We start from the raw sequence: 26615 nt of genomic DNA, 5'->3' as shown, positions 1-26615 counted from the left end.
AGGTGCTTGAGCAGCTTTTCCTGGCTGTCTGCCTGAATAAGGCAGTCGCCTAAGTAAGGGTAAATTTGAACATTTCTTTGTCTGCAAAACGCAATGGCCAGAGCCAGGCATTATGTGAAAACTCTGGGAGCAGCAGATAAGCCAAAGGGAAGCACAGAGAACTGAAAGTGTTGAGATCCTGCCGTGAAGCGGAAATATTTCCTGCATTATCCCCTGATAGGAATGTGGAGGGAAGCCTCTTTTAGATCCAAGGCGGCTAGCCAAGCGTCCCTGGAGAGCATGGGTAGCAGCTGCTGAAGGGTAAGCATTTTGAATTTTGGGATCACCAGGAAGTTGTTTAGAATGGATAGATCGAGGATGGGATGCCAGGTGCCTTCTTTTCTGGGCACCAGAAAAAGTCTGGAGTAGAAGCCTTGGCCCACCTGTTCTGCAGGAGCGTGCTCTACTGCCCTCAAAGAGAGCAGGGAATGGATTTGCTTTTGAGCCTATGTCCACTGATTTTGTGGTAGATCTGGGAACCCTTTTGGGGTTGGAAGGGTGTGGAAGAAGAAATTGTATCCCAGAGAGACAATGTTTAGAACCCGTTGGTCCTTGATAATGGTGGCCCAGGTGCTTGAGTGAAAGGAGAGTTTTCCTCCTAGGGGTAAGTGAAGGTGGGCAGAGGGGAGGTCAGGAGGAGGTGAGTCATTCTGAGTTCTAACCATAAGGGGGTGGCTTAGAACTCCCTGGTTTTGAAATGGAGATAGTCTACTGCTTAGATCTCTGCATTCCCTGGGGCTGCTGTTTGGAGGGGTCTGTTTCCACGGGGCCTAGGCTGGGCCTGTTTACTCGGAGCAGAAAAGGACAATGCCTGCTGAACCTAGGGGGCTGGACCTGTAAGAAACTGTTTGCATATATTTTGCTTTTTCTTCCATCAGTTTTAAGACCTCTTCTGCCTTTGTGCCAAATAAGTTATCTTTGTGCAAGGGGCATCAAACAATTTAGATTTGACATGGTCTGTCAGGGGTTGTTCCTTAAGCCATGCATGTCTTCTAATGACAGGTCTGGTGACTGCTGCCCTGCAAGAAGCTTCTAGGGTGTAAAAACCACAGTGCAAAGCGTGTTTAGTTACTTGACTTGCAGAATGCATTAAGTCTTGTAAATCTTTAGATTCTGCCCAAGCAGGAAAGGAAGACATTTTTTGTTTAAGGAGTTCCAAGGTATGTTGCTGATATTTAAGCATATAGAACTGACAATTTAGTGCCCTGATAGCAAGAGTAGCTGAGATGTATACTTTTTTACCCCATCTGTCCAATGTTCAGGAATTCCTGTCTGAGGGGGTGGGATTCTTATCATAGGTTGCTTTAATCCCTTTTGGCCCTTGAGAAATGACCTCAGGGTCAGCTGTTATATTTTTAAAAGGATATTTGTGAGAGTCAGGGACTCTGTAGTACCTGTCTGGTTTTCTGGGAGCAGGAGGTAGGGCATCAGGAGTCAAGCTGGATTCAAGGAAAACATCATCCGCCACATCCAGGACTAGGGGGGATGGCCAAGGGTCTGTGTTGTGGAAGATCTAGGAATTCCCTGAGTCTCTTTTTAGACTGAGGGTAGTCCTGACACTCCCACTTGAAATGCTCCCTTAAATTATGCAGGGTTTCCCCAAAGAAAAAATCTCTGGGGGAGAGGTTGAAGAAACGGATTCCTCTGCATCAGAATCCTCATAAGTGGAGAGGAATTGCATGTCTTCATAGTCAGATGCATTTGATTCATCTGACACTTGTTCAGACAAAATTATTGGGGACAGACCTCTTTTCCTTTTTGAGGGGGTAGTTTGGCTTCCCCCGATCAGCATGATAAGGTCTTCTGCCATTTTAAGCATTTGAGACTGAGGCAAGGTAGCAGGTGCCTGAGAGTAGATAGTCGGTTTCTTGGGTGTGGTTTGAACCCTGGGCCTAAGGAACTCAGTTGTTTTCGAAAGAAGAGTAGTCGCGAAAGAAGATGTCGGTTTGTGTCGACATTCGGTGGTGCAAAGTACTTCCTCGGAAGCTGCTGCCTGCTCAGCAGCTCTGGACCCATCCAAGGGAGAGATGACCGCAGGATCCTTAGACGAAGAAGAGTTTTGCGGCATACCAAACTCCAAAAGAATCTCTATAGCAGCCTGCGAATCAAATGAAGCGGGCATCAGGGGCTGCGAAAGCACCTCACTGAGTACCGGAGAACTGACGACTAGCTTAATGGAAGCATCGTTGGCAGGTTTGGACCTGTGCGGTCTGTCTCTGTCTTTATCTTTACGTTTTTTTGGAAGATCTGCTGTCGGATGGCTTACAGAAGCCATATTGGAATTTGAGGACTGCAAATGAAAATATCTGGCTACAATAAGGGCCCAATGATGGATAGTTCTGGCTTTGAACAAAGCACAGAAGCGACAACAGGGGACGTTGTGGCCTGGGCCTAGACAAGTGATGTAGTAAGAGTGGAAGTCTCGGTGTGGTATTTGCTTTCCACAGGCGAGACAATTAACTTTTTCTGACATCGGTTAGTGCAAGAAAAAAGGATCCCCAATGGGGTACTTAGCTTTAAAAGACTTCAACTTCAATTCGGAAATGAAAACTCAGGTAGCAGCCGACGGCACTTGAACTGCTTCTGTTTCAGGTTCCACAGCAAGAAAGACTGATGTAATGGCGTCGGCTGCCTTACTTTATACCACTGATGACCTGACTTCAATCCTCAAGCGACAGCAACCAATACAGAAATACCAAGTTTCTGGTATTCGGGCCATCCGAGGGTTACCCTGGCAAGGATAACCCAAATGTGATGACTGTAACAGTGAAACACGAAGAACATCAAAGATTTCCAAGACAAAAACTTTAGGTCACACTTCGCAGCAGGTACAAAAGGTTTTTGAGTGAAAGACTGAAGGACTAAGTGAGAGTGAAAGACTGAAGGACTAAAGTGAGGTTCCATGGTTCCACAATCTGTCTGACAGGAAGCCTGATATGACAGGTCCCCTTGAGGAAGGCCTTGCACAGACGTAAAGAAATAAGAGGGGTGCCATCTATACCATTGTGGAAATTAGAAATTGCCACTAGGTGTATGCATACGGTAGAGGCTGAGGCTCCATTATCAAAAAACGTAGCCAAATACTGAAGTACCGCAGTTACCGGAGCAAAATACGGGTCTAGCATGTTATCCTTAGAGCAGACAGAGAACCTTTTCCATTTATCCTGATATAATCTTCTGGTGGATGGTTTATGAGTGGCCAGAATGATGTCTCGGAACAGGCGAGGAGAGATTAGCTTGCCTGGCAACTAACAGAAGTGGAGAAACCAAGCTGTCAGCTTGAGACTGGACAGATTTGGGTGGCTCACCCCTTGGGGGTGAGTAATCAGATCTGGAAGAGGGTCCAGAATCCACAGCGGGTATACTAGGTGAGGCCAAAGGAAGGGGAACCAAACTTGTCAGTGCCAGAACAGAGCTATGAGGATCACCTTGCATCTCAACCAAAGAGCTTTCTTTAGAAATTGTGGAATCAGGGGAATGGGAGAGTAAGCGTAAAGAAGTCCCGTGGGCCAGTCGTGGATTAGAGCATCCCTCATAGATTCCCCCTCCAGGGGAAGTAGGGTGAAACAGCTGCTGCACTTGTTGTTCGATGGGGAGGCGAAAAGATCGCAGCAAGGCTGGCCCTAGTGGGTGAAGATTTCTGTTGCCACCTTGGGATTGAGGGACCACTTGTGAGGCAGGAAGATGCATCTGCTCAGTTTGTCAACAATTACGTTGGAGCTCCCCAGGATATGCGTTGCTATCAGAAAGTGGTTGGAAGCTATCACCCACTGCCAAGTTCTCAGGGCTTCTCGACACACGGGGTAGGACTTGGTTCTTCCTTGCTTGTTGATATACAAGACCACTGACATATTGCCTGACTGAACTGCAATTGTCCCGGAAGGGAGAGTTGAATGAAAGGCCTGCAATGTTAACAGCACTGCTCTCAGTTCCAGAACATTGATATGCAGGTGGACCATGTGCCTTGGACTGTCTTTCACTGGAAATGGCAAGCCCCACCCAATCAGGGAAGCATCCATGGTCACAATGACTCTGGGCTGATGGGATTGAAATGGGCGACTCCAAAGTTCTTCGTCTGGCCTCATCCACCAAAGGAGGTCCTGTTTGCAGGAGTTGGTTATTCGAATCTGGTAACAGAGGGGGTGATAGTTTGGGAACCATTGACAAAGGAGGAGCCATTGCAGGATATGTATATGAAACTGCTAGAGGCACTATTGGAATTAAAGGTGCCTTAGAGCCTTGGGCCTGAAGAACATCCCTTGCTGAAACTTAACAGAGTATCACTCGGAGCTGGAGTCTCAATCACTGGAGTTTGTGATTTGGGAGTGATACTAGACAGGACTGGGTATTGAACACTGCTCCAATGAATTATATTTGTTGTGTAGGAGTAAGGTTTGATTTCTCACAATGTATCGTTATTCCCAACAATTTTTGCCAGAGAGAGAGAGTATAATGCAGTGCTGTTACCAGGAGATGCTTGGTGGGGGCAGTGAAGGAGCCAGTCATTCAAACATAGAAACACCCGAAATCCTTTTAGTCTCAAGTGAGCTGTGACCACTGCCATGCATTTCGTGAACACTCTGGGGGGCTGTAGAGAGACCGAATGGCAGGGCACAAAACTGATAATGACTGGCCTCTAGCCAGAAGCGAAGCAGACTCCTGGAGTGTTTGTCCATCCTGATGTGGTAATACACATCCCGGAATCCATCGAGCACATCCAATCGCCTTCTCTTAAAAAAGGGAGAATGGACTGAACCGTGACCATCTGGAATTTGGATTGGGTGACAGACTTGTTTAAGCTGCTGAGATCCAAAATGGGTCTCTAGTCCCCTGTCTTTTTTGGCACCAAAAAGAACCTTGAGTAAAATCCAGATCGGTGTTGGTCTGGTGGGACTGGTTGGATGACTCTTTTTTGAGACAGCTTTATTATTTCTGAAGCTGCTTCTTCATTTTGACTGGGTGAAACGTCGGAAAGCTTTCTTGGAAGATTTGGTTGACAAGAAAGGGAAATGGTGTAATCTCTGATGATGATACTCTGCACCCAATGATCGGTGGTAATAGATTGCCAGGCAGCTTGGTGCAGAGAGAAATGACCCCCGACTGCTTCCAGAGGTAAGAAATTGGGCCGCTCCTCAGCAGCACTGGTAAGGCTGTCCAGAGAAGGAATCCCTGGTGCCTTGGTTTCGAGGACCCCCCTCTGCTCCTATAGGGGTGTCTTCTGGAAATGTTACCCCCTATGCCCCTGGGGGGTATCATCACCATGTGCGGCATGGAAAGGACCCTGAGAATTTTTTGCCACATTTTCCCACTCCTCTGATTCCTGGAGAAGGTATGCTGAGAATTGGAAAACTGTATGCCGATGGCAGACAGGGTCTTTCCATCTTGCTCGCATCTGGCTAGCGTGCCCTACACTATGGAGCCAAAAAGGGACGATGCTTCAATGGAAGCATTCAAAAAGGAAGACTTGAAGGGGTCCATGAGGTCACAAATCCGCATCCAGGCATAACGCCTCATGACAATGCCCGAACCCGCTACTCTACCCGCCCCTTCGGTAGCATGTGAGAGCAACCTCATGGACGAGTTTGATATTGATTCCAGGGTTGCGAGCTGCGAGGCCACTTTGTCCCTGACCTCGTCAGAGAACTTTCCTGCGAGCGTCCCAGAGAGTTCAGAGATCAAGTCCCTCTGGAGCCTCGTAAAATGTGCCAAATAGTTAAAGGACCATATAGCAAAGGTCCCTGATGGAAAAACACACTTCCCAAGTCTGTCCACCGCCTGGGACTCCCCGCTCGGTGGGTGGACAGTGGGACTTTCCTCAGCCAAGTCCTTCTTCATGGCCGCTGCCACCACCACAGCCATCGACTGGTAACCCTTTAGACCAATGCGGGTTCTCCTTGGGAGGGGAAAGAATTTTGTCTGGTCTCCGAGGAATCGCCTCAGTGGAATCAGGTTCTTCCAGGGTGCTGCACGATGAGCTCGTTGGCAGGGGGGGGGGGTCACCCAAGAGGTAGAAGGCCGGGTACGAAAAGCCTGCAGGAACACGGACTCCTCAGATGAAGGGTTGGAGGGCTTCCAGTCACCTCTCTGCTTTAACATTTCCAGGATGTCTCCAAAACAGACATCATCAGGAGGTGTCCGCGAGGACCCTTCACCATCATCGTAGTCCGTGTCTTCTGTTAAGGCCTCCTCGGGTGAGTCCATATGCATCCTCTTGCCCGTCTTCTTTCAAGGGGGGGCTCCTCAGTGGGAGTCTCTGAGGAGGACTCTGAAGAGTGGGTACCCTGAACAGGTGTGTCCTGCGGCTTCTTTGCTCAGTGTCCTGGGGGGGGGTCTGACAGCTGTAGCTCAGGGGGGTGAAAACTGGGGTTCCGTCATCCAAGGAGTGCTGCCAGAAGCCAGAGCCCTTTCCATCGTGCGGAAGGCAGGTACACCCAAAGAGGGATAGGAGCCCGGAATCAAGAAAGACAACCTCGGGAGCGGGGTCACACCCTGCTCCGACAAAACCACCCCCACGGGTGGTGCCTCAAGCAGGATCGGCACAGACAAGGCTATTGGCCCCAAGGTTGGAACCCAGAAGAAAGACTGCTCCGTACCCGAGCCAAAGGTCCTGTCCCTCAATCCCCAGATTGAAGAAGGACCGGTTCAGGGGGAACCGAAGACCAAAGGGACAAACTCGGAGCCAGAGTGAGATGCACTGTAGGCGCCGAGGTGATGGGGTTCCAAAAAGGATGTCGGAGCAGAAGTCTTATGCAGATAAATGGAAAAGGTTCTGCACCTGGATCCAGGCTAAAGGGCCAATACGGCACAGTGTAAGATGGAGTCCGTGGATAAGTCAACCCAAGTCCCGCAGGTGGATGGGTCTTAGAAAGTGTGGGGATCCCCCTGACTAACAACACCTGGTCCACAAGACGCACCACATCATATTCCGACAGGCTCCTGGTGGACTTAGTGGATACTCCGGATCCGGAGTCAGGGCATTCAATGAAAGGGCTATAGTCTTGGCCCAGAAACGGATCTACAGAAGTGGAGTATCGGGTCCCATGGTGCAAGGTCTGCCAGCACCAAAGTCTCTAGTTTCGAGACTGGAAGTAAAGGGGTCAAATCCAGTGAAGTTGGTACAATGCTCGGTTCTGAAATGGCACTCGGAGCCGAAACATGTTCCAAAATGGTAACTATTGAAGTAGTCGAAGGTGTGCCCTGAGCCGAAGTGGCCACAGGTGCCAAAGTCAAAACATGCGTAGTAAGGTCTATGATCAGTGCCGGAGGCAGGACCGGTGCCAAAACTGGTGCCGGTATGGAAGATTTTGAGATGCTTAAAGGTGAGGAAGATGGAACCGTAGAGGCAGATTTATGCTCCGAAGATAACTTTGGGACCTTTGATTTCCCAGGCTTGCTCTGATCACCCGATGGTGAAGAAGGAACAGAGTGGGATCTCTTTTTGTCCTTAGTTGGAGGGGTTGAGACCTCCATCGCAGAAATGGCTTCTGAGAAGGGAGACTTGAGTAAACCTTTCAGGATCAGTTTGTTTCTGCACTCATTAAAAGTGCGTTGACTGAAACTCTGACAAATGTCACACGGAGGCTGCACCAAAAGGTGGGACACTCTCAAACAGCATACACAGTCATCATGAGAATCCCTATTAGGTAACTTGCCATGAAGCACAATGCTTAAAACCTGAAGTACCCTTCTTATTCGACATCTTGATAGAAAGATACCACAGGCCAACTGTATAATCCAACTAGAACAAAGTCAAACACTGTTCAAAGAAGTCACAAATATAGCAACACATTGATATGAAAAGGAAAAAAGGAAACACCTTACTAAGAGCCAAAGCTAATAGGTTGGACAGGAAAGGCAATACCAACTATGGTATTGAAGAAATACCACAAGGGTAAGGGAGGGAAGGCAGTAACAACAATGGTACTTGAAAGTTTACCAGCGGTAGCAACAGGTAGAGTGGAGAGGAAAAGACACTGGAAATACTACTCGCTTAATAAAATATGAAAATATCAAAAGTTTTTCACACAAATATCAATTAATTAAAGTTCCACTTAGCTGAGAGCTCGGCTGAAACATGGCTTTACAGCTACGTGGCAAACGAGATCTGAGGTAACAGGAAGAAGGGTGTTCTGGGTAGAGACTTAGCTTGAGAGATTTTTTGGCTGGCGCGAGCTTGGTAAAAAGTTTGAATCGGTTACAAGGGCTCAGAACCGAATCCATCAGTGATGAATGGAAAGAAGATTAATAACATCAGATGAAAAATATTGCCAGCAATGGTAATTAAAGAATACACAAGCGTGTAAAGACAGCAGAAGTGGAAGACTACCAACAACAGTAAAGAAGCATACACTAATGTGTGTGGGTTAGGGATATTAAGTATACGAGAAATATACTAGAAATATAACGTTTCTGAAGAAAACATTCACTTATCCGCTTAAAGTACAATCAAAACAAGAGAGCTATGGCTGACTACGTCTTTCATAAAAAGTGGCAAAATAGATGTGGGTATGTTAGGGGTTGGAGAATTAGGGATAAGGGAGAAGCTCAAGAGCATTGTGGTTATCATGAGCTTTAGTAATGACCAAGTCGGATCCAAACCCAACAGTTGAGGACAAAATGAAAATTAAAATCAGATCAAGTCTTATGCGGAAAGACTGAAAGCCCTGTCACTATATTCTCTCTCCTATAGATTGCTAAGGGGTGACCTGTGCCTGGCTTACAGGGCTGTCTCTGACCACGTCCTGATGGAAATGCTACACATATGTAAATCAAACTCCACGAGGGTTACTCACTCCAAGGATCTTAACCTGGCCTCTGACATGAAGAGGTTATGCTGGAGAGATAGCTACATCTCCAGAGACTGTCACTTCTCTAGAACAAGCTTCCAATTCACGTGAAAGAGCCCCTCCCTGACCCTCTTCAAATGCAATTTAGCTCAATGGATGGGTGACCACATATTCACTCCTGGGGTGGTGCCCATGTCCCTCCTGGACCGACCCTGCAAACTTCACTCACCTAACCACTGACAACTGGAGCAACTAGGGATAAATATGGCTACACTTGTAAGGGCTCTAAGATCAATAGCCTAGCAACTTTCTATGAACCTATGAACTCACAAGTCACTTCTGATGAATACTACCTGGTTGTGCACAAGAATTTGTAACAGACACAAAGGTAAAGCCACTGATATTCACATCAGAATGTAAAATGCCATAAAAAGAGTAACCTCGTAAATTAAACCTGGTTTATCCACAGTGTGTGTAAACTGCAATAAATCAGGCATGAGTAAAGGCACTAAAGGGTCACATTTTTACTTAAACGTAGGCTGGGAGAGAGATGGAATGGACTGTGGAAGTACAAAACAAACATGCTTGCAGGACTTTTCTCCATGCAGTTTGCTCACATAATATGCAAAGATGGATGACGCTTGCCAGGCCTCTTTCCTTGTAAGATGTAACATAGAATATAACTTCTCTAATTGATGTAGTTGTCTCTCTCGGCAGGGCTCCAGCTCATTCACAATCACCATAACATCATTTTAATAGTTAACTGGGCATTTAAAGCTTGTGCTCATTCACAATCACCATAACATCATTTTAATAGTTAACTGGGCATTTAAAGCTTGTGCTCATTCACAATCACCATAACATCATTTTAATAGTTAACTGGGCATTTAAAGCTTGTGCTCACTCACAATCACCATAACATCATTTTAATAGTTAACTGGGCATTTAAAGCTTGTGCTCACTCACAATCACCATAACATCATTTTAATAGTTAACTGGGCATTTAAAGCTTGTGCTCACTCACAATCACCATAACATCATTTTAATAGTTAACTGGGCATTTAAAGCTTGTGCTCATTCACAATCACCATAACATCATTTTAATAGTTAACTGGGCATTTAAAGCTTGTGCTCATTCACAATCACTGTAACATCATTTTAATAGTTAACTGGGCATTTAAACCTTGTGCTCATTCACAATCACCATAACATCATTTTAATAGTTAACTGGGCATTTAAAGCTTGTGCTCATTCACAATCACCATAACATCATTTTAATAGTTAACTGGGCATTTAAAGCTTGTGCTCACTCACAATCACCATAACATCATTTTAATAGTTAACTGGGCATTTAAAGCTTGTGCTCATTCACAATCACCATAACATCATTTTAATAGTTAACTGGGCATTTAAAGCTTGTGCTCATTCACAATCACCATAACATCATTTTAATAGTTAACTGGGCATTTAAAGCTTGTGCTCATTCACAATCACCATAACATCATTTTAATAGTTAACTGGGCATTTAAAGCTTGTGCTCATTCACAATCACCATAACATCATTTTAATAGTTAACTGGGCATTTAAAGCTTGTGCTCATTCACAATCACCATAACATCATTTTAATAGTTAACTGGGCATTTAAAGCTTGTGCTCATTCACAATCACCATAACATCATTTTAATAGTTAACTGGGCATTTAAAGCTTGTGCTCACTCACAATCACCATAACATCATTTTAATAGTTAACTGGGTATTTAAACCTTGTGCTCATTCACAATCACCATAACATCATTTTAATAGTTAACTGGGCATTTAAACCTTGTGCTCATTCACAATCACCATAACATCATTTTAATAGTTAACTGGGCATTTAAACCTTGTGCTCATTCACAATCACCATAACATCATGTTAATAGTTAACTGGGCATTTAAACCTTGTGCTCATTCACAATCACCATAACATCATTTTAATAGTTAACTGGGCATTTAAACCTTGTGCTCATTCACAATTAACACCATAACATCATTTTAATAGTTAACTGGGCATTTAAACCTTGTGCTCATTCACAATCACCATAACATCATTTTAATAGTTAACTGGGCATTTAAAGCTTGTGCTCATTCACAATCACCATAACATCATGTTAATAGTTAACTGGGCATTTAAACCTTGTGCTCATTCACAATCACCATAACATCATTTTAATAGTTAACTGGGCATTTAAACCTTGTGCTCATTCACAATTAACACCATAACATCATTTTAATAGTTAACTGGGCATTTAAACCTTGTGCTCATTCACAATCACCATAACATCATTTTAATAGCTAACTGGGCATTTAAAGCTTGTGCTCATTCACAATCACCATAACATCATTTTAATAGCTAACTGGGCATTAAAGGTCTTGCTCATTCACAATCACCACCCTAACATCATTTTAATAGTTAACTGGGCATTTAAAGCTTGTGCTCACTCACAATTACCACCATAACATCATGTTAATAGTTAACTGGGCATTAAAGGTCTTGCTCATTCACAATCACCATAACATCATTTTAATAGTTATCTGGGCATTAAAGGTCTTGCTCATTCACAATTACCACCATAACATCATGTTAATAGTTAACTGGGCATTTAAAGCTTGTGCTCATTCACAATCACCATAACATCATTTTAATAGTTAACTGGGCATTAAAGGTCTTGCTCATTCACAATCACCATAACATCATTTTAATAGTTAACTGGGCATTTAAAGCTTGTGCTCACTCACAATTACCACCATAACATCATGTTAATAGTTAACTGGGCATTAAAGGTCTTGCTCATTCACAATCATCATAACATCATTTTAATAGTTAACTGGGCATTTAAAGCTTGTGCTCATTCACAATTACCACCATAACATCATGTTAATAGTTAACTGGGCATTAAAGGTCTTGCTCATTCACAATTACCACCCTAACATCATTTTAATAGTTAACTGGGCATTTAAAGCTTGTCCAAGCTTTTCTATTTGCACATGCATACGGAAGACATTAAATGATTGCCAACATACAATTTTCAAACAGTCTATTAATGAAAAAGAGCCACCACAAACAAATTTAGCAGCATCATATTAGTGGAATCACTCCCGAAAAAGCTGAACAGTGCTTAAGCTTCATCTAACATCTGCATTTAATGGAAAACCAAGTTGGAATAAACCACAATACACAAAATGCTGCTTCTCCAAATGTTTCCACTTGACTTCTAAAACTGTAATAAAAGACATTTTTAACTATTCTTTGTAAAACAGGTGTCAATATATTTAATTCAAGTAAAGACCCAAGTCTACATGTGCTATGTATCATTTCTGGAGTCAGCACACTCACCTGCTACTGCAAGGGCATGCAGGCTTCCATCTTCAGAAAGATGCAATAGTCCAGAACTGATGGCAGGCCCCAAGTCCCTTACTGCGCGATTGTAACGCATACAGTCTACACGTAAAACGCCATCCTCCTCTCCCCCAAACAACATTTTTGAAATGTGACATGTGACAGGGCTTGAGGGGCGGGTTGGATTAGCAGAGCGGATTGGCGAACGCAAGGGTGAGTTGAAGGCACTTCCAATTTCTGAGGCAGTGTCTGTGCTCTCATTGCTGGGTGTAGGAGATAGTTGGGAATGCATGCTGAGGACACTGGTGGTCTTAATGGACAGTGGGAGAGACAGATCCTTTTGGGATTCCTTCAACTTTTCTGCAAGCACATTTATGGTGTTTGGTTGGAGAACGGAAAGTTGTCCCTCTGTGTTTCTTGACATGGACACCTGCTTTTCCTGGGTCTTCGCTTTGTATCTGCAGTTAAAAACACGAACAACTTAACTTTATTACGTAGCCTCCAATCTGGCAGATGTGAATATACTGAAAGCAGTAGCACAACAGGTTACATATATTGAAAGATGTCCAGAACATTACAACTACAATCCCTTTTTATCAACAGCCTGCAAACCAGTACTACACACTTATTTTATTAAATTCTACAGACTTAAGATGTCTTTGACAGTATCATGTTGTACATTCCTTATTTATGTTATACACTTAATGTCAACAGCTGTTCTACGGTTTAATAAAAAAAGTTATGTCCTTACCATAACATTGTGTTGTCGATCTTCATTCATTCTTGACTGATGGGTTCGGTTTCGACCTCTTGGAACCGACTTTGCCATTATACATAGCTTGCACCAGCCAAAGACTCTCAAGCTAAGCCTCTGCCCACAATTCCCCTCTTCCCACTACCTCAAATCGAGTTTGCATTGTAGTGAAGAAAACATAGAAGCCCTGTCTAAAGGTATAACCCTATAGCATCCCAGAACTAGGTCCGAATCTTCAGGAGTCTTTTGAAGGGGGTAGGAGGGCGGGATGTCAGGAATGAATGAAGATAGACAACACAGATGGAATGTTAAGGTAAGAACATAACTTCTATATCTGATGTTGCGAATCTTCATTAATTCTTGACAGTTGGGACAGAGTCCCCAGCTACTTTAGATCCTGGGCAGCCCTAAGGAAGGATATTCCTGAGCACCATAGAGCCAAAAGATGCTCTTCCCCTGGAGACCATCTCTAATTTGTAATGAGTGATAAAGGTATGTGGAGTAGCCCAAGATGCAGCTTAACATATGTCTTCCATAGAAGCCCTGGAATGAAAGACCACTGACGTGGAAACAGATCTAGTAGAAGGAGCTCTAACTGTAGTAGACAGTTTGAGTTTGTTCTGATTGTAGATAACGGTAATACAGTTTCTAAGCCATTTTGGCATGGTGACCTTTGATACAGGTTTGCCCAATCTGGGTCCTGAAAAGGACACAAATAGTTGGTCGGATTTTCTAGAAGATTTTGTTCTGTCCAAGGAAAAACGTAATTGTCTGTGGACGCCCAAAAAGTGTAAACAGTGCTCTCCTTTGTTCACACAATTTGGGAAGAAGACTGGTAAGTCTATGGTCTGGTTGATATTAGATTCTGATACCATTTTGGGAAGGAAGGTGGGATTGGTTCTGAGTGATAACTCTTTCTTTGTGAAAAATGATATCGGAATGATTCACACATAAAGGTTGTAACTCTGAAAGTCTCCTAGAAGATGTCATAGCTACTAGGAAGAGGGTCTTCCAAGATAAAAACTTGAGGTCACAAGTAGCTGCTGGCTCAAATGGCTGTCGAACTAGACACTAAGACTAAGGTCAAATCCCATGGAGCTACAGGATCTTTGAATGGGGATGTTAGCTGCAGAGTGCCTTTAAGAAAAATTCTGCATAGAAGATGAGACATCAAGGAATGGTCATTAAAACAGTTACGAAAATTTGAAATGGCAGCCAAATGAACCTTAATTGTGGATGTAGAGGCCCCCTTTTCAAACAGGGTAGCCAAACATTCCAGGACCTTATCAACTGATGCTGAGAAAGGGTCTACGTAGTTTGCACATGCCCAAATTGAAAATCTTTTCCATTTGCTTAGATAAAGCTTCCTGGTGGATGGTTTATGGGAGGCCAGAAGTATCTTTTGTACTGGAGAGGACACGTTATTCTGCTGGCAATTATTAGAATTGGAGAAACCAAGCCATCAGCTTGAGATTTTTAAGATTGGGATGCACCAGGCCCTGAGGGTGAGAGACAGCAGGTACAGAGGCCAAGGGCGGTGAAACCAGATGACACCAAAGAAAAGGGAACCAGACTTGGCGGGGACAATAAGGTACAATGAGAATTACTCTGCTTCTTAACCTTTGGGCTTTCCTCAGAAAATGGGAGATCAGTGGTATACAGAAGTCCTGGGGGCCAATCAAGGAGAAGTGCGTCTCTCGGGGGACTCCCTGTGACGAGGGATTAGGGCAGAGTAGCTGCTGCATTTGTTGTTTATGGGACAGGCGAACTGATCGTAGCACGGCTGGCCCCATCAATGAAAGATCATTGTCACTATGTTGAGATTGAGAAACCACTCGTGAGGTAGGAGGATACGTCTGCTCAGTTTGTCTACAATCACGCTGGGATTCCCTGGGATATGCATTGCTATCAGAAAGGGGTTGGAAGCGATAGCCTATTGCCAAATCCTTAGGGCTTCCTGACACAATGGGAAGGATCTGGTTCCTCCCTGTTTGTTGACACACCAAACTACGGGCATGCTGTCTGACTGTATTGCAACTGTTCCCGAAGGAAGGATAGACTGGAATGCTTGCAACACTAAAGGCACTGCCCTTAATTCTAGGACACTGATATGCAAATTGGCCTTTTGCAGGGACCAAGTGCCTTGAACAGTCTTTACCAGATAATGCCCCCTGAACCCTATCTGAGAAGCATCCATGGTCACTATGGCCTTGGGCTGAGAGGGAGAAAAGGTACGACCCCATAGATTCTCTTCTGGCCTCATCCACCAAAATAAATCCTTTTTACAGCGATATGTTATCAGGACTGGATGAGACATGGGATCTGTTAGAATCGACCATTGTGCCGACAAGAGCCATTGGAGCAGACTCATGTGGTACCTTGCTAGGGGTACTAACGTTACAGTTGCTGACATGGTTCCCAGAGCTTGTAGTACCAGATGAGCAGGAACTTTCTTTTTTGAGGAATGATTAGTTGAACTTGAGATCTTAGCTCCAACAGCCTGTGGGGGGAAGGGAGGCCACACAGGGCACTGTATTTAATCTTGCTGAGATGAACTCCAGATCCTGCGTGAGAGTCAACTGTGACTTTCCTTGTTGAATGAAATGCCTAATGTTTTGGCAAGATGTAGAACAAAGTCTATGGCATAAAGCAGTTGATGCCTGGAGGGGGCAGTGAGGAGCCAGTTGTCTACTTATGGAAACACCCGGAATCCTTGTAATCTCAAATGAGCTGCCATGACTGCCATGCATTTGGTGAACACCCTGGAGGCAATGGTGAGACCAAAGAGCAGTGCTCGAAACTGGTAATGACAGACTCCTAGCCAGAAGTGGAGATATCTTCTGGATCGCTTATCCACCTTTATGTAGTAATACGCAGATCTACACAGCACATCCAATCATCCTTCTCTAGAAAAGGAAGGCTAGACTGAACCGTGACCATCAGGAATTTTGTCTGCTGTAAAAATTTGTTCAATAGGCTGAAATCCAGGATTAGTCTCTAGTCCCCTGTCTTTTTTGACACTAAAAAGAATCTTGAATAAAATCCGGATCCTATTTGGTCTGGTGGGACTACTTGGATGACTCTTTTTTTCTGAAGTAGCTTTTGAATCTCTACGGCCGTTAGATCCCTCTGACTGGATAGAACATCGGGGATTCACTTTTGGGGTTTTGGCAAAAGATTAAAGGGGATGGGGTAAACTCTGGTAATGTTTTTCACCAAGGTATCCTAGGTTATTGTAAGCCAGACTGAATGGTGCAGAGAAAATCTTCCCCAGACTGCCTCCAGAGTTAAGCAATCAGGCCTCCGTTCAAGAGCGCTGATAGGGTTGTCCAGAAAAGAAATCTCTGGAGCCCTGGTTACATGGACCCCCTCTGCCACAGGGGGGCATCTTCCAGAAGAGTTCCCCCCTTTGCCCCTAGGGGAATACTCACCATGTGTGTCCCGAAAAGGCCCTTGGGTCTTCTTGTACCACATTTTTCCACTCTTCTGATTCCTGGAATAAGGTTGTTGTGGAATGGAAAAAATGAACGCCCACAGCAGAAAGAGTCTTTTCCATCTTTTTCACACCTGGCTAGTCTCTCTCTAACTTTCGGGCCAAACAAAGAAGTACCATCAACAGGAGCATTGATAAAGGAAGACTTAAAGGGTTCCGTGAAGTCATACAAGTGCATCCAGGAGTGACGCCTAATGGCAACGCCTGTACCCACTGCTCTAGATGTCCCTTCGGGTGTATGAGCAATAAGCTGCATGGAAGAATTTGACATCAACTCCAGGGTGGCAAGCTGAGAGGCAACCTTATCTCCAACCTTGTCATATACTGCTCCTGCAAGGGTGTCTGAAACCTCAATTATCAGACCCCTTTGGAGTCTAGTAGTGTGCCAAGAAGTTCAAGCAAAGGTCAGTGAAGCAAAGACCCGCTTCCCAAATCTGTCCGTCTTCCAGGACTCTTAGGAGGATGGACAGCTGAACTCTCCTTGGCGAGTTCCTTTTTGGTGGCCACCACCACCACCACAGCATCCACTGCTAGATAATTTGACCAATCAGACTGACAAAATTGTATCCAGTCTCCGGGGAATAGGCTCTACAGAGTCAGGAACCTTCCACATTTGCTGAATTATCAACTTAACTAGGTCGTCAGCAGGCGGGATTACCCAAGAAGTAGACAGACGGGCACGAAAACCTTGCAAAAGGAGGATGGGTATGAGAGCTTCCAATCACCCCTCTGTTTCAATATTTATAGAATGTCTCCGAAGTAGGCATCTTCAGTTGGTGACCGGGAGGAACCTTCCCCTTCATTGTAATCTATGTCTTCGGTGATCGATTCTTCTGGAGAATCTAGGTGCTTCCTTCTTGCACGTCCTCTTATGGGGGTGGCTCCTCAGTGGGAGGTTCTGGGGCAGGACACCGAAGAAGAGGGACCCCAGACAGGAGATGTCTTGCAGCTCTTGTGCCTGCTGTCCCGGCGTAGCAGATTGTGACAACAGCGAACCAGGGGATACACGGATATGATACTCCGACGGTGAAGGAACCAGCTTGGGAGCCTGCTGAAGCTAGAGCTCTCTCTCCATGATCTGGAAGGCAGGTCCACCTGAAGAAGGATGGGAACCCAGAACAGAGAAAGACAACATCGGAACCTGGGTCACACCCTGCTCGATGAACCATCCTCCAGAACAGGAGCCGGGAAGGGTTCGAAACTACCATGGTTCCGAGTACCAAGGACGGTGCCGTAAGAACAGTTGGAACTGTGGAAATGGCCCCAGAACTGACAGATGAACCATGGTCCCAGGTATACAATGGATCTGAGTGATCCGAAAACAACAGAGATGACCCTGGTGCATCAAAGTGAAGGACTCCAATCCTTGGAAGGAGGTTGAAGGAGGATAAACTGGTGGAGTCCTAGAAGAATAAGCCTTGGCTCCAGAAGGGAGAGAGGACTACACAGGTGCAGGAAGACCCCTGGCTGCCAAAAGTTGGTCCATCAATCTAACTACATCCACTTCCAAGAGACTCCTGGAGGAATGGATGGACATTCCCGAAGGGGAGTTGACCCAAGAAGGAGTCTATCGAAGGGGAATATCTAGTCCTGGAAACTGCAAGTGTTTCGACTTTCGGCACCATCGGTTGTGTAGAAGGGAAAGCCTGGACCGAATAAGACATGGCTGATGTTGGAGCCGAAACTATTGCCGATGCCGAAGAGGTCATTGGCACAGAGGTGGTGGTCAGTGCCGAAGTAGTCTGTACTGGTACGATAACAGCTGGGACTGAGCCACTGTCAAAGCCGAAGTCTTTGAGTCAGTCAATTTTGGAACTTTAACTCGGTTCCGTACAGGCAGATGAAACCTGCGATTTATGAGACTTTCCTTCCTGTGCCGAAGATGGGGATGGCATGGAATGACTTCTCTTTTTTGACTCTATTTTAGCAGATTTAGAAGTCTCAGTCAGAGAGGGCTTCATCAAATTCATCAAAGCTTGTTTCATCATTCTGCTAACGTACGGGCACTAAAGCCTTGACATATTTTACAAACAATTTCAAGGTGGGAGGCGCCCAGACAGTAAACACAGGAAAGATGCCCATCCGAATTGGGCATCTTTCTGCCACAGTCCTGACACTGTTTGAGGCTGGATGTTCTTTTTTGCTTCTCTGCCATATCTAGTCACACTCAGAGACACACCCAAAGAGGAGAAAAAGGAAAAAGGTAAAAAGGGCAAGAATTTTTTTTTTTTAAATTACTAGGAATGGTAAAAAAAGGACAGGTATAACCAAAAGGGTAATAAAGAAAAAAAAGAATATACCAACAACGGTATTTATGGACTACCAATTGGTAAAGGGAGAGAGAGAAAGGGAAAGTAAGTTACCAACGATGGTAGCAAAAAATACCATTAGGTAAAAGGGGGTGGGTAGAAAGGTAACTGCACTCAAAAAACACACAGAAAAATAGCGATAGTAATCAAGGTAAACTAAACAAGAGTCTATTACCAATTAAGTAAAGAAATAACAGTAAATACAAGCACCTGGCTGAGAGTATCGGGCTAGGAATGGTAAAAAAAGGACAGGTATAACCAAAAGGGTAATAAAGAAAAAAAAGAATATACCAACAATGGTATTTATGGACTACCAATTGGTAAAGGGAGAGAGAGAAAGGGAAAGTAAGTTACCAACGATGGTAGCAAAAAATACCATTAGGTAAAAGGGGGTGGGTAGAAAGGTAACTGCACTCAAAAAACACACCGAAAAATAGCGACAGTAATCAAGGTAAACTAAACAAGAGTCTATTACCAATTAAGTAAAGAAATAACAGTAAATACAAGCACCTGGCTGAGAGTATCGGCTGATGCATCCAATTTTCAGAGCGTCAAATGAGATCTGAGGGAAGAGGGGTATTGTGGGCACAGCCTTAGCTCGAGAGTTTTTGACTGGCATGAGCTATGTATATAACAGCCGAGTCGGTTCCGAGAGGTTGGAACCGAACCCATCAGTCAAGAATGGATGAAGACTGACAACATCAAATATTAAGTTATGTACAAAGAAGACATTCAAAATCACAGATTCAGTATTAGACAAGGACTGCCTGGCCCAGCTAGTCTGCTGAATTCTTCTTTTATTTTAATTTTCTTTAAATTTCTTGACTGAGGTGGAGCACTGATCTAAACTGCACCTATTTCAGGTTCTGCTTGGGTGTAATACAAGCAGGGGCATAATAGTAAAGTTTACAATAAAAAAATTCCCACATGCATAAAACACACACACTAAAACAAAATGTAGCATTTAGTTAAATTGATGTAAAGACCAATGACAACTGAATCAGCTGCGTTCACACCAGAAAGTTATACTAAGGCTTGTGGTGGTTATTTAATCATTTATTTGAATCCAACTCTTTGTTCCTCAATGACTTTAGCATGTTACTCCTGTCTGACAAGGGCTGCTGCTTTAAATGCTGCCAATTCATATTCACTCCTGAAGCAACGCTGACCGTCCACCTCAGCTTCTTCTGATCCTTTTTCATTTTGCTTTCAGTACTTCCCAGCATGAACGTCTTCTCTAGTGCACCCAATGTCAAAATATGTGGCCAGAGTAATTCAGGTTAAGTCTTGATGTTAAGTTGTCAATCTCGCCTTCATTCTTGCTGGATGGGTTCAGAGCCGAACCTCGGCTCCGACTCGGCCTATTTCTAAAGCTCGAGAGCTATTTTTACCGGCTCGAGGCTATCCTATGTCCCATAATGCTAGGCGTGATATACCCAGATCTCGTTTGCCGCTTCAGCTACGAGGTTGCATCTTTTTGCCGGCTCAGGTTGTATTAATATTTTTTCTTGGTTTTAGTCGGCCTTTTGGGTTAAAATATTAGCGATAGTGCTTTATAGTTACTACCCTTTAGATCCCTGTTTAGGATTCCCTCTTAGGTAGTTTTGATACAGTTTTTTCCCCCTAATAGTTAGGCCCTTGGTCAGTCCTCTTCCATACCTTTTTGTCTGTAGTTGTATGTGTGTGCCTAGTTAGATTGTATTAATAAGTGTGGGGTTTTGTTATATTTTTCTGGTCTGTTACAACTTTTTTTGTGTGTGTGTGTTTGGTGATTGTGACTAGACCTCCCTTAGTTGTCCTTGCCTGCCAGTCATTCCTTTTTTTTTCAGGATGTCTAAAGACACTAAGGTCTCGGGCTTCAATAAGTGTGACTCGTGCTGTCAGAAGATGTCTCTGATAGACGGTCACACTTCTTGTGTATACTGCTTGGGCCCTCTGCACCTGCAGGACTCTTGTTCTGTCTGCCATGCGTTCAGCCCGAGTCCTGCAGGAACGCAGAAACAAACTTATTTTGAGAGGCTTGTTAAAGCCTGAAGGTTCCCCGGCTAAGCCTTCGTCGGGTAAACCTTCTAAACCCGCCAAACCGTCGGCTCCATGTTCGGAGCCATCACCGAGCGGTGCTACTACTACCACTGCATCGGTTCCGGCCGGAACCGATGATTCGAGGCCTCAGTCGGCTCCGACTCTGCTGTCAGAGCAGTCTTCGAGCAAGAAGCGTTCCAGGCCTCCTTCCCTGGAATTGGTCCATTCGGCTTCGAAGTCTCCCTTGTTATCGGAGCGGAGTCACAGGTCTCATTCCTCTCGGTCTTCCAGGCTGTCGGACCATGACCTCGAGAAGGTGGTTAGCAGACTACTTAAGTTGCAGGCACTGGCCCAAATGTTGCATAGCCCTCCTCATCAGGCAGTGGCTTTCACTACTCCCTCTTAGATTCCTCCTCTGACTCTTCCTGTGAGTTCGGAGCCAGAGATCGTAGGGGTCGGGACAGTCGGAACGTCGGAGCCGATACCACCCCTTTCGGCTCCGATCTCTTCCTTGGTTCCATCCTTGGAGGGATCCGGGCGCCGGGACTCTCTCGTTGGCTCTGAGGGGGCGAGTGGCATCGGACCCTTGTCCGACCCCATTCTCCCTCTCGGAGCTTCGACGCAGGTGAGTTCGGCCCCGACATCGGCCTCGGAGCCGACCCTCTCGGTGCCGGGAGGAGTCCTTGTCTCTTCAGAGCGGGGACCCCCTTCCCGGACTGATAGGGGCGCCTTTGAGGTCATGAGGATTGTGCTGGCCCCTGTGCCTGCTCCACGGTTGGCTCCTTTGGCTCCTCCCTCTATGGTGCCTGCTTCAGTCTCTACCCGCTCTCTCGATTCTGAGCGTGGAGAACCGACGCTACAAGTAGCCCCATTGGGCATATCCTCCTCTTCCGAGGCCTCCCCTGATCCTTCAGGGGAGCGCCCTTGAAAGAGAAAATGCAAGAGGAAGCATGTAGACTCCCCTGAGTCAGTCACATCGGACACTGACTTGGATGACCCAGAAGGGTCCCCAAGGTCCCCCTCTGAGGATGTCTCATTTTCTGACATCCTGGAGATTCTTAAGCAGAGGGGAAACTGGTCTGCCCTTAACCCTTCTGAGGACGAGTCGGTGTACCTGGATGCGTTCGGTTTTTGCCCTTCCACCTCATAGGTGTCTCAGTCTTTCGACCTGCTCATGGATGTGGTGGCTCGAAAGGCGTAGACGGCTCCAGATACTATGGAACCAACTCCCCAGAGGCCTACAAAATTTATTACAGCCCCTTCTGACAAGCAGTTTATAACTAAGGGCATCCCTGTTGATGTCATGGTGGTGGCGGCAGCCACTAAAAAGGAGTTGGCTGACCCTTCAGTACCTGTCCATCCTCCTAATAAGGAATCTAGGACTATGGACAGGTATGGCAAGCGGATGTTTTCCTCAGCGAACTTTGCTATGCGGTCGCTGAATTATTTGTGCCATTTCACCCGTCTCCAGAGAGACCTTCTCAAGGAACTGGGTGATACCTTACAGGACCCATCAGCTGCGGGGTCTCAGGAAAAGATCAACTCCCAGCTGGGGACTCTAAACTCTATTGTCAACTCCTCCATGCATCTCATTTCCTAAGCAGCCGATGGAGCGAGTAGGGCTGCAGGCACGGGCGTCGATCTAAGGAGACACGCCTGGATGTGGCTTTGCAATTTTGCTGACCCCTTCAAGGCGTCCTTCACTAAAACCCCTTTGATGGTTCTGCCTTGTTTGGACCTCAAGTGAAGGATACATTGACCAGGTGCGAGCAGGAAGGCAAGACTCTCTCTGCCGTAGCAGTCCGTTTTTCTACCCCTTCTAAACCATACCCTAAGGGTCAGAAAGGTGGGAAAATGTGGTTCCGCAAACCTCAGGGAGTACTGCCTGACGCACGTGGTGAGCTTCCCTCCAGAGGCAGAGGAGGGAACAATAATAGACGCCGCCCGAGGGGCGGGGGGGTGGGTCGCAGAATCAGCGTAGCAGAGAATCCTTCTCTGACAAACCCTTCCAGCACCCCTGAGGAGCTGCCCGACTGTCCACCTTCGGAGGCAGTCGGGGGAAGACTATCACTGTACCCAGAAGCCTGGCATTCCCTCATGCAAGACAATTGGGTACGGTCGATCATATCCGAGGGTTACAAAATTCCCTTTATTCATACCCCACAACCGCCAAAAGGGTCCTTCCCAGACGTTCCACCCGGTCTGAGGGATCAAGCAGCATTAGAAATTTCAAAGCTGCTAGAAAAAAGAGCCATCCAGCCAGTCCCAGCAGACCAGCAAGGATCCGGAGTCTACTACAAGTTCATTTTGGTACCAAAAAAGACAGGGGACTGGAGACCTATTTTGGATCTCAGCAGGCTGAACAAGTCTGTTCAAAGAACGAATTTCCGGATGGTCACGCTTCAGTCCATTCTACCCTTCCTGGGTCAGGACAATTGGATGTGCTCTATAGACCTTCAGGATGCGTACTATCATATCAAAATGAACAGGCGCTCCAGGAGGTTTCTCCACTTCCGGCTGGCAGCCAGTCACTTCCAATTCAGAGCCCTGCCCTTTGGCCTCACCACAGCCCCCAGGGTGTTTACCAAATGCATGGCAGTGGTTGCGGCTCACCTGAGACGAAAAGGATTCCAGGTGTTTCCATACTTAGACGACTGGCTCCTTACTGCCACCACCAAGCGTCAGCTACTTCATTCCAGAGATTATACCCTCCAAATTTGCAACGAGCTAGGTATCTCTATAAACTCCGAAAAGTCTGCCTTGTTGCCTTGTCAATCTATTACCTTCATAGGCGCCGTTTTAAACACTGTGGAACTGTCAGCAAAACTGCCTGTACAAAGGATTTCAGACATTCGAGGTCATATTCAAATCCTATTACAAGAGAGCAGAGTCCAGGCCAGATTCGTACTAAAAACCCTAGGTCTCATGGCAGCAGCTATCACATTACTCCCCCTAGCTCGCTTTCACATGCGGATCCTGCAATGGATGCTGTTTTCCCAGTGGTCCTTTCAACAGCTTCCAATGTCACACAGCATTCTAATCACTCAGTCATTTAAAAGACACCTTTCGTGGTGGATGGTCTCCCCTCAGGTTCTTCAGGGCAGACCCTTTGTCCTTCTTCCTCCTGTGGCTACTGTGACAACGGATGCCTCCCTGATCGGGTGGGGGGGGGGCATTTTCAGGGCAGGACAGTCCAGGGCACATGGCAGCCTTTCGAAAGCCACCTGCACATAAATGTCTTGGAAATGAGAGCGGTGCTTTTAGCGTTGCAGGCCCTTCAAGACTCTCTACCCACTGGGACTATTGCAATTCAGACAGACAATATGTCTGTAGTGTGGTACATCAACAAGCAGGGCGGAACCAGGTCCTACCCCCTATGTCGAGAAGCACTCGGACTGTGGCAGTGGGCGATCTCTTCTCAACGGTTTCCGGTAGCAACGCATATCCCCGGGAAGTCCAACGTCATAGCGGACAGGCTGAGCAGAGCCATTCTCATGCCCCACGAGTGGTCTCTCAACCAGCTAGTAGCAGAAAAAATCTTCAGGAGGTGGGGTCAGCCTTGCTGCGATCTTTTCGCAACCCCTCAAAACAGCAAGTGCCCAGACTTCTTCACCCTCTTCCCTCTCCCAGGTCTTCCCCCCAGAGATGCTCTAGTCCACAATTGGCCCCGGGGTCTTCTGTATGCTTTTCCCCCCTTTCCCTTAATTACTCAGTTAATCCAGAAAGCAACTGTTTTGAGATCCAGAATGATCCTTGTTGCCCCTTACTGGCCTCGACAAATTTGGTTTCCATTCCTGCAACGTCATCTACTAGATCAGCCCTGGCATCTGGACCCAGCGCCAGATTCCTTGTTAGGTGGATGGACAGTGGAGCTCTGCTCTGTTAGCTCTTTATTAGTGGCTGCTGCAACGATAATGGCATCTACAGGAATGCCTTTACTCCAATGAATACGACGCAATGGTGGACTTAGGAACCTATCAGACACTTGGGGATAGGCTCGACCATGTCTGGTTCCTTCTAGGCTCGGTGGGAGACTAGGTCAATCGGCTCATCTGCTGGGAGAGTCATCCAGGACGTCGACATGCCCATCCCAAAAGCCTTCAGGAACACAGATTCCTCAGGAGTTGGAGGTTGGGCAGGCCATCCACCTTTCTGCTACAGGAGTTCTAGGAGGTCTCCGAAAGTGGTGATCGGGGAGATCTTTCTCCCTCATCGAAATCAGTGTCCTCTGTAAGGGACTGCATAGGGGAAGCCTATGTGCCTCCTTTTACAATTTTTCTTTTGAGGGACCTCCTTCATAGGATGTTCCAGAGAGGTATTGGAAGATTGGGGGACTCCCTGAGGGGAGGAGGTCTGGAGGCTCCTCAGAACAGGCTAACCTATGACAGGAATGACAGGTCATTGCTCAGATCCCATGAAGGAAGGGGCAGACCCTGGGTGGGAGAAGGTGACTCTCTAAACTTGGAGAAAGCCTTTTTTGCAACCCGGAAGGCCGAATGGCCCAGGGAGGCCCTCTCTCTCTCTTCCTCATTACCAAAAGTACTGGTGGGCAGCAAGCAGAAAATCATCCACGGATCCAAGGCCTCCCAGAAGAACTGGACCTGAGCTATCAAAGGCTGAAGACCTAAGGGGAAGCGACAGATCTGACAAAGTCAGAGCCGAAGTCAACCCCCCAGAGTAGTTGCTAATGTCTCAGATTTTCAGATTCAAGATCCGCTCGATCCTACAAAACCAGAGCAGTACTGGTCAGGGATACAGTTGGAGTCAAGGAAGGAAGTTTCCTTGGATCCAACAGACTCTCTTGGGTACCCAGGCTCCTGGGATTCCAAAACCAGGGGTTGGATCAGAAAAGGAGTCTGTATGTTAGGAGGAGGAGCACTCATGAATCCATGATGGAACAGAAAATGCAATACCCCCACCTGGATCTACGCCTTGAGGAACGTCCGCATCATTTTGCCCAAACTGGCCTTGGTGAAGCTTCAGAAAGGCTTGGAAAAAGCAGAGGATGCATGTCTTGACTTGGAAGGAGTTTGAAGGACCTTCACGGGAAGAGCTGGGGATACTAGACCCACCTGGAAGGCTGATATCAGGCTCCTAACCACTGGATATGAAGCCCTGGGATCCAAGGAGGTAGTACCAGGAATGGGTGGGCCTAGTATGACTATAGGATCAAATGTCATCTTAGAGGTGCTCAGAGCAGAGGAAGACGGATCTGAGAGATCCTTCGGATCCCACACTTGCCTCAAAACCCTAGGAGCCGGAACTGCCTGATCTGAAGAAGTCTTTGGATCCAAGGATTGACTGAAGGTGCTCAGATATGATGTTGCTTGATCCAAGAACCTAGACTTTATCCTGCCATGCTCGGACTCCCCAGAGGAAGCTGAGAGTGAGTGTTTGGAGCCAGCATGTTTAAGTGGAGTTTGAGCCCCAGAAGTGGAGAGCATAGGCAACAAGCCCTTTAAAATGAGCTTGTTTCGGAAGTTAGCTACAGCTCGGGGATTGAAAGCTGCAAATATGTCACACTCCACATCTAAATGTTCTGGGTCTAGGCAAAAGATGCACTTTCTTGTGGGCATCCAAGTTAGGGATCTTGTGCCCACAAGAATTTCATCTCTTGAATCCAATTGGTTTCTCCAACATTATTAATACAGGTCACACAAACACACACATGGTAATAATGCAAAATCCCACGTACCGTTAGAATAAGAACAGCTACATAAACTATTTAACAAGTAACAATTGGCAAAATCCTTAACTATAAGTCTAAAGTCCCTAACACTTCAACTATAAGGAGGGAGGTGAAATGGATAAAGATAAAGAATTAGACACTAACAAC

General features: G+C 46.0%; 1 protein-coding gene across 2 annotated transcripts in view; it reads right to left on the bottom strand.

Moving 5' to 3' along the window:
* The window catches only part of BAP1 (BRCA1 associated protein 1), a 1282715-nt gene that overhangs the window by 432853 nt on the left and 823247 nt on the right, over window positions 1-26615 (bottom strand). For both annotated transcript variants that reach the window (XM_044078929.1, XM_044078930.1), the window contains exon 13: window positions 12199-12659. In XM_044078929.1, coding sequence (XP_043934864.1) covers window positions 12199-12659 — 461 coding nt within the window. The remainder of the gene's footprint in view (window positions 1-12198; window positions 12660-26615) is intronic.

This window comes from Protopterus annectens, chromosome 7.part1, assembly GCF_019279795.1.
Source record: "Protopterus annectens isolate FY-2018-M chromosome 7.part1, PAN1.0, whole genome shotgun sequence".
In the NCBI taxonomy this organism is placed as follows: Eukaryota; Metazoa; Chordata; order Ceratodontiformes; family Protopteridae; genus Protopterus; species Protopterus annectens.
Note: the sequence above shows the minus strand (reverse complement) of the source record. Positions and strands in the feature narration are given on the sequence as shown.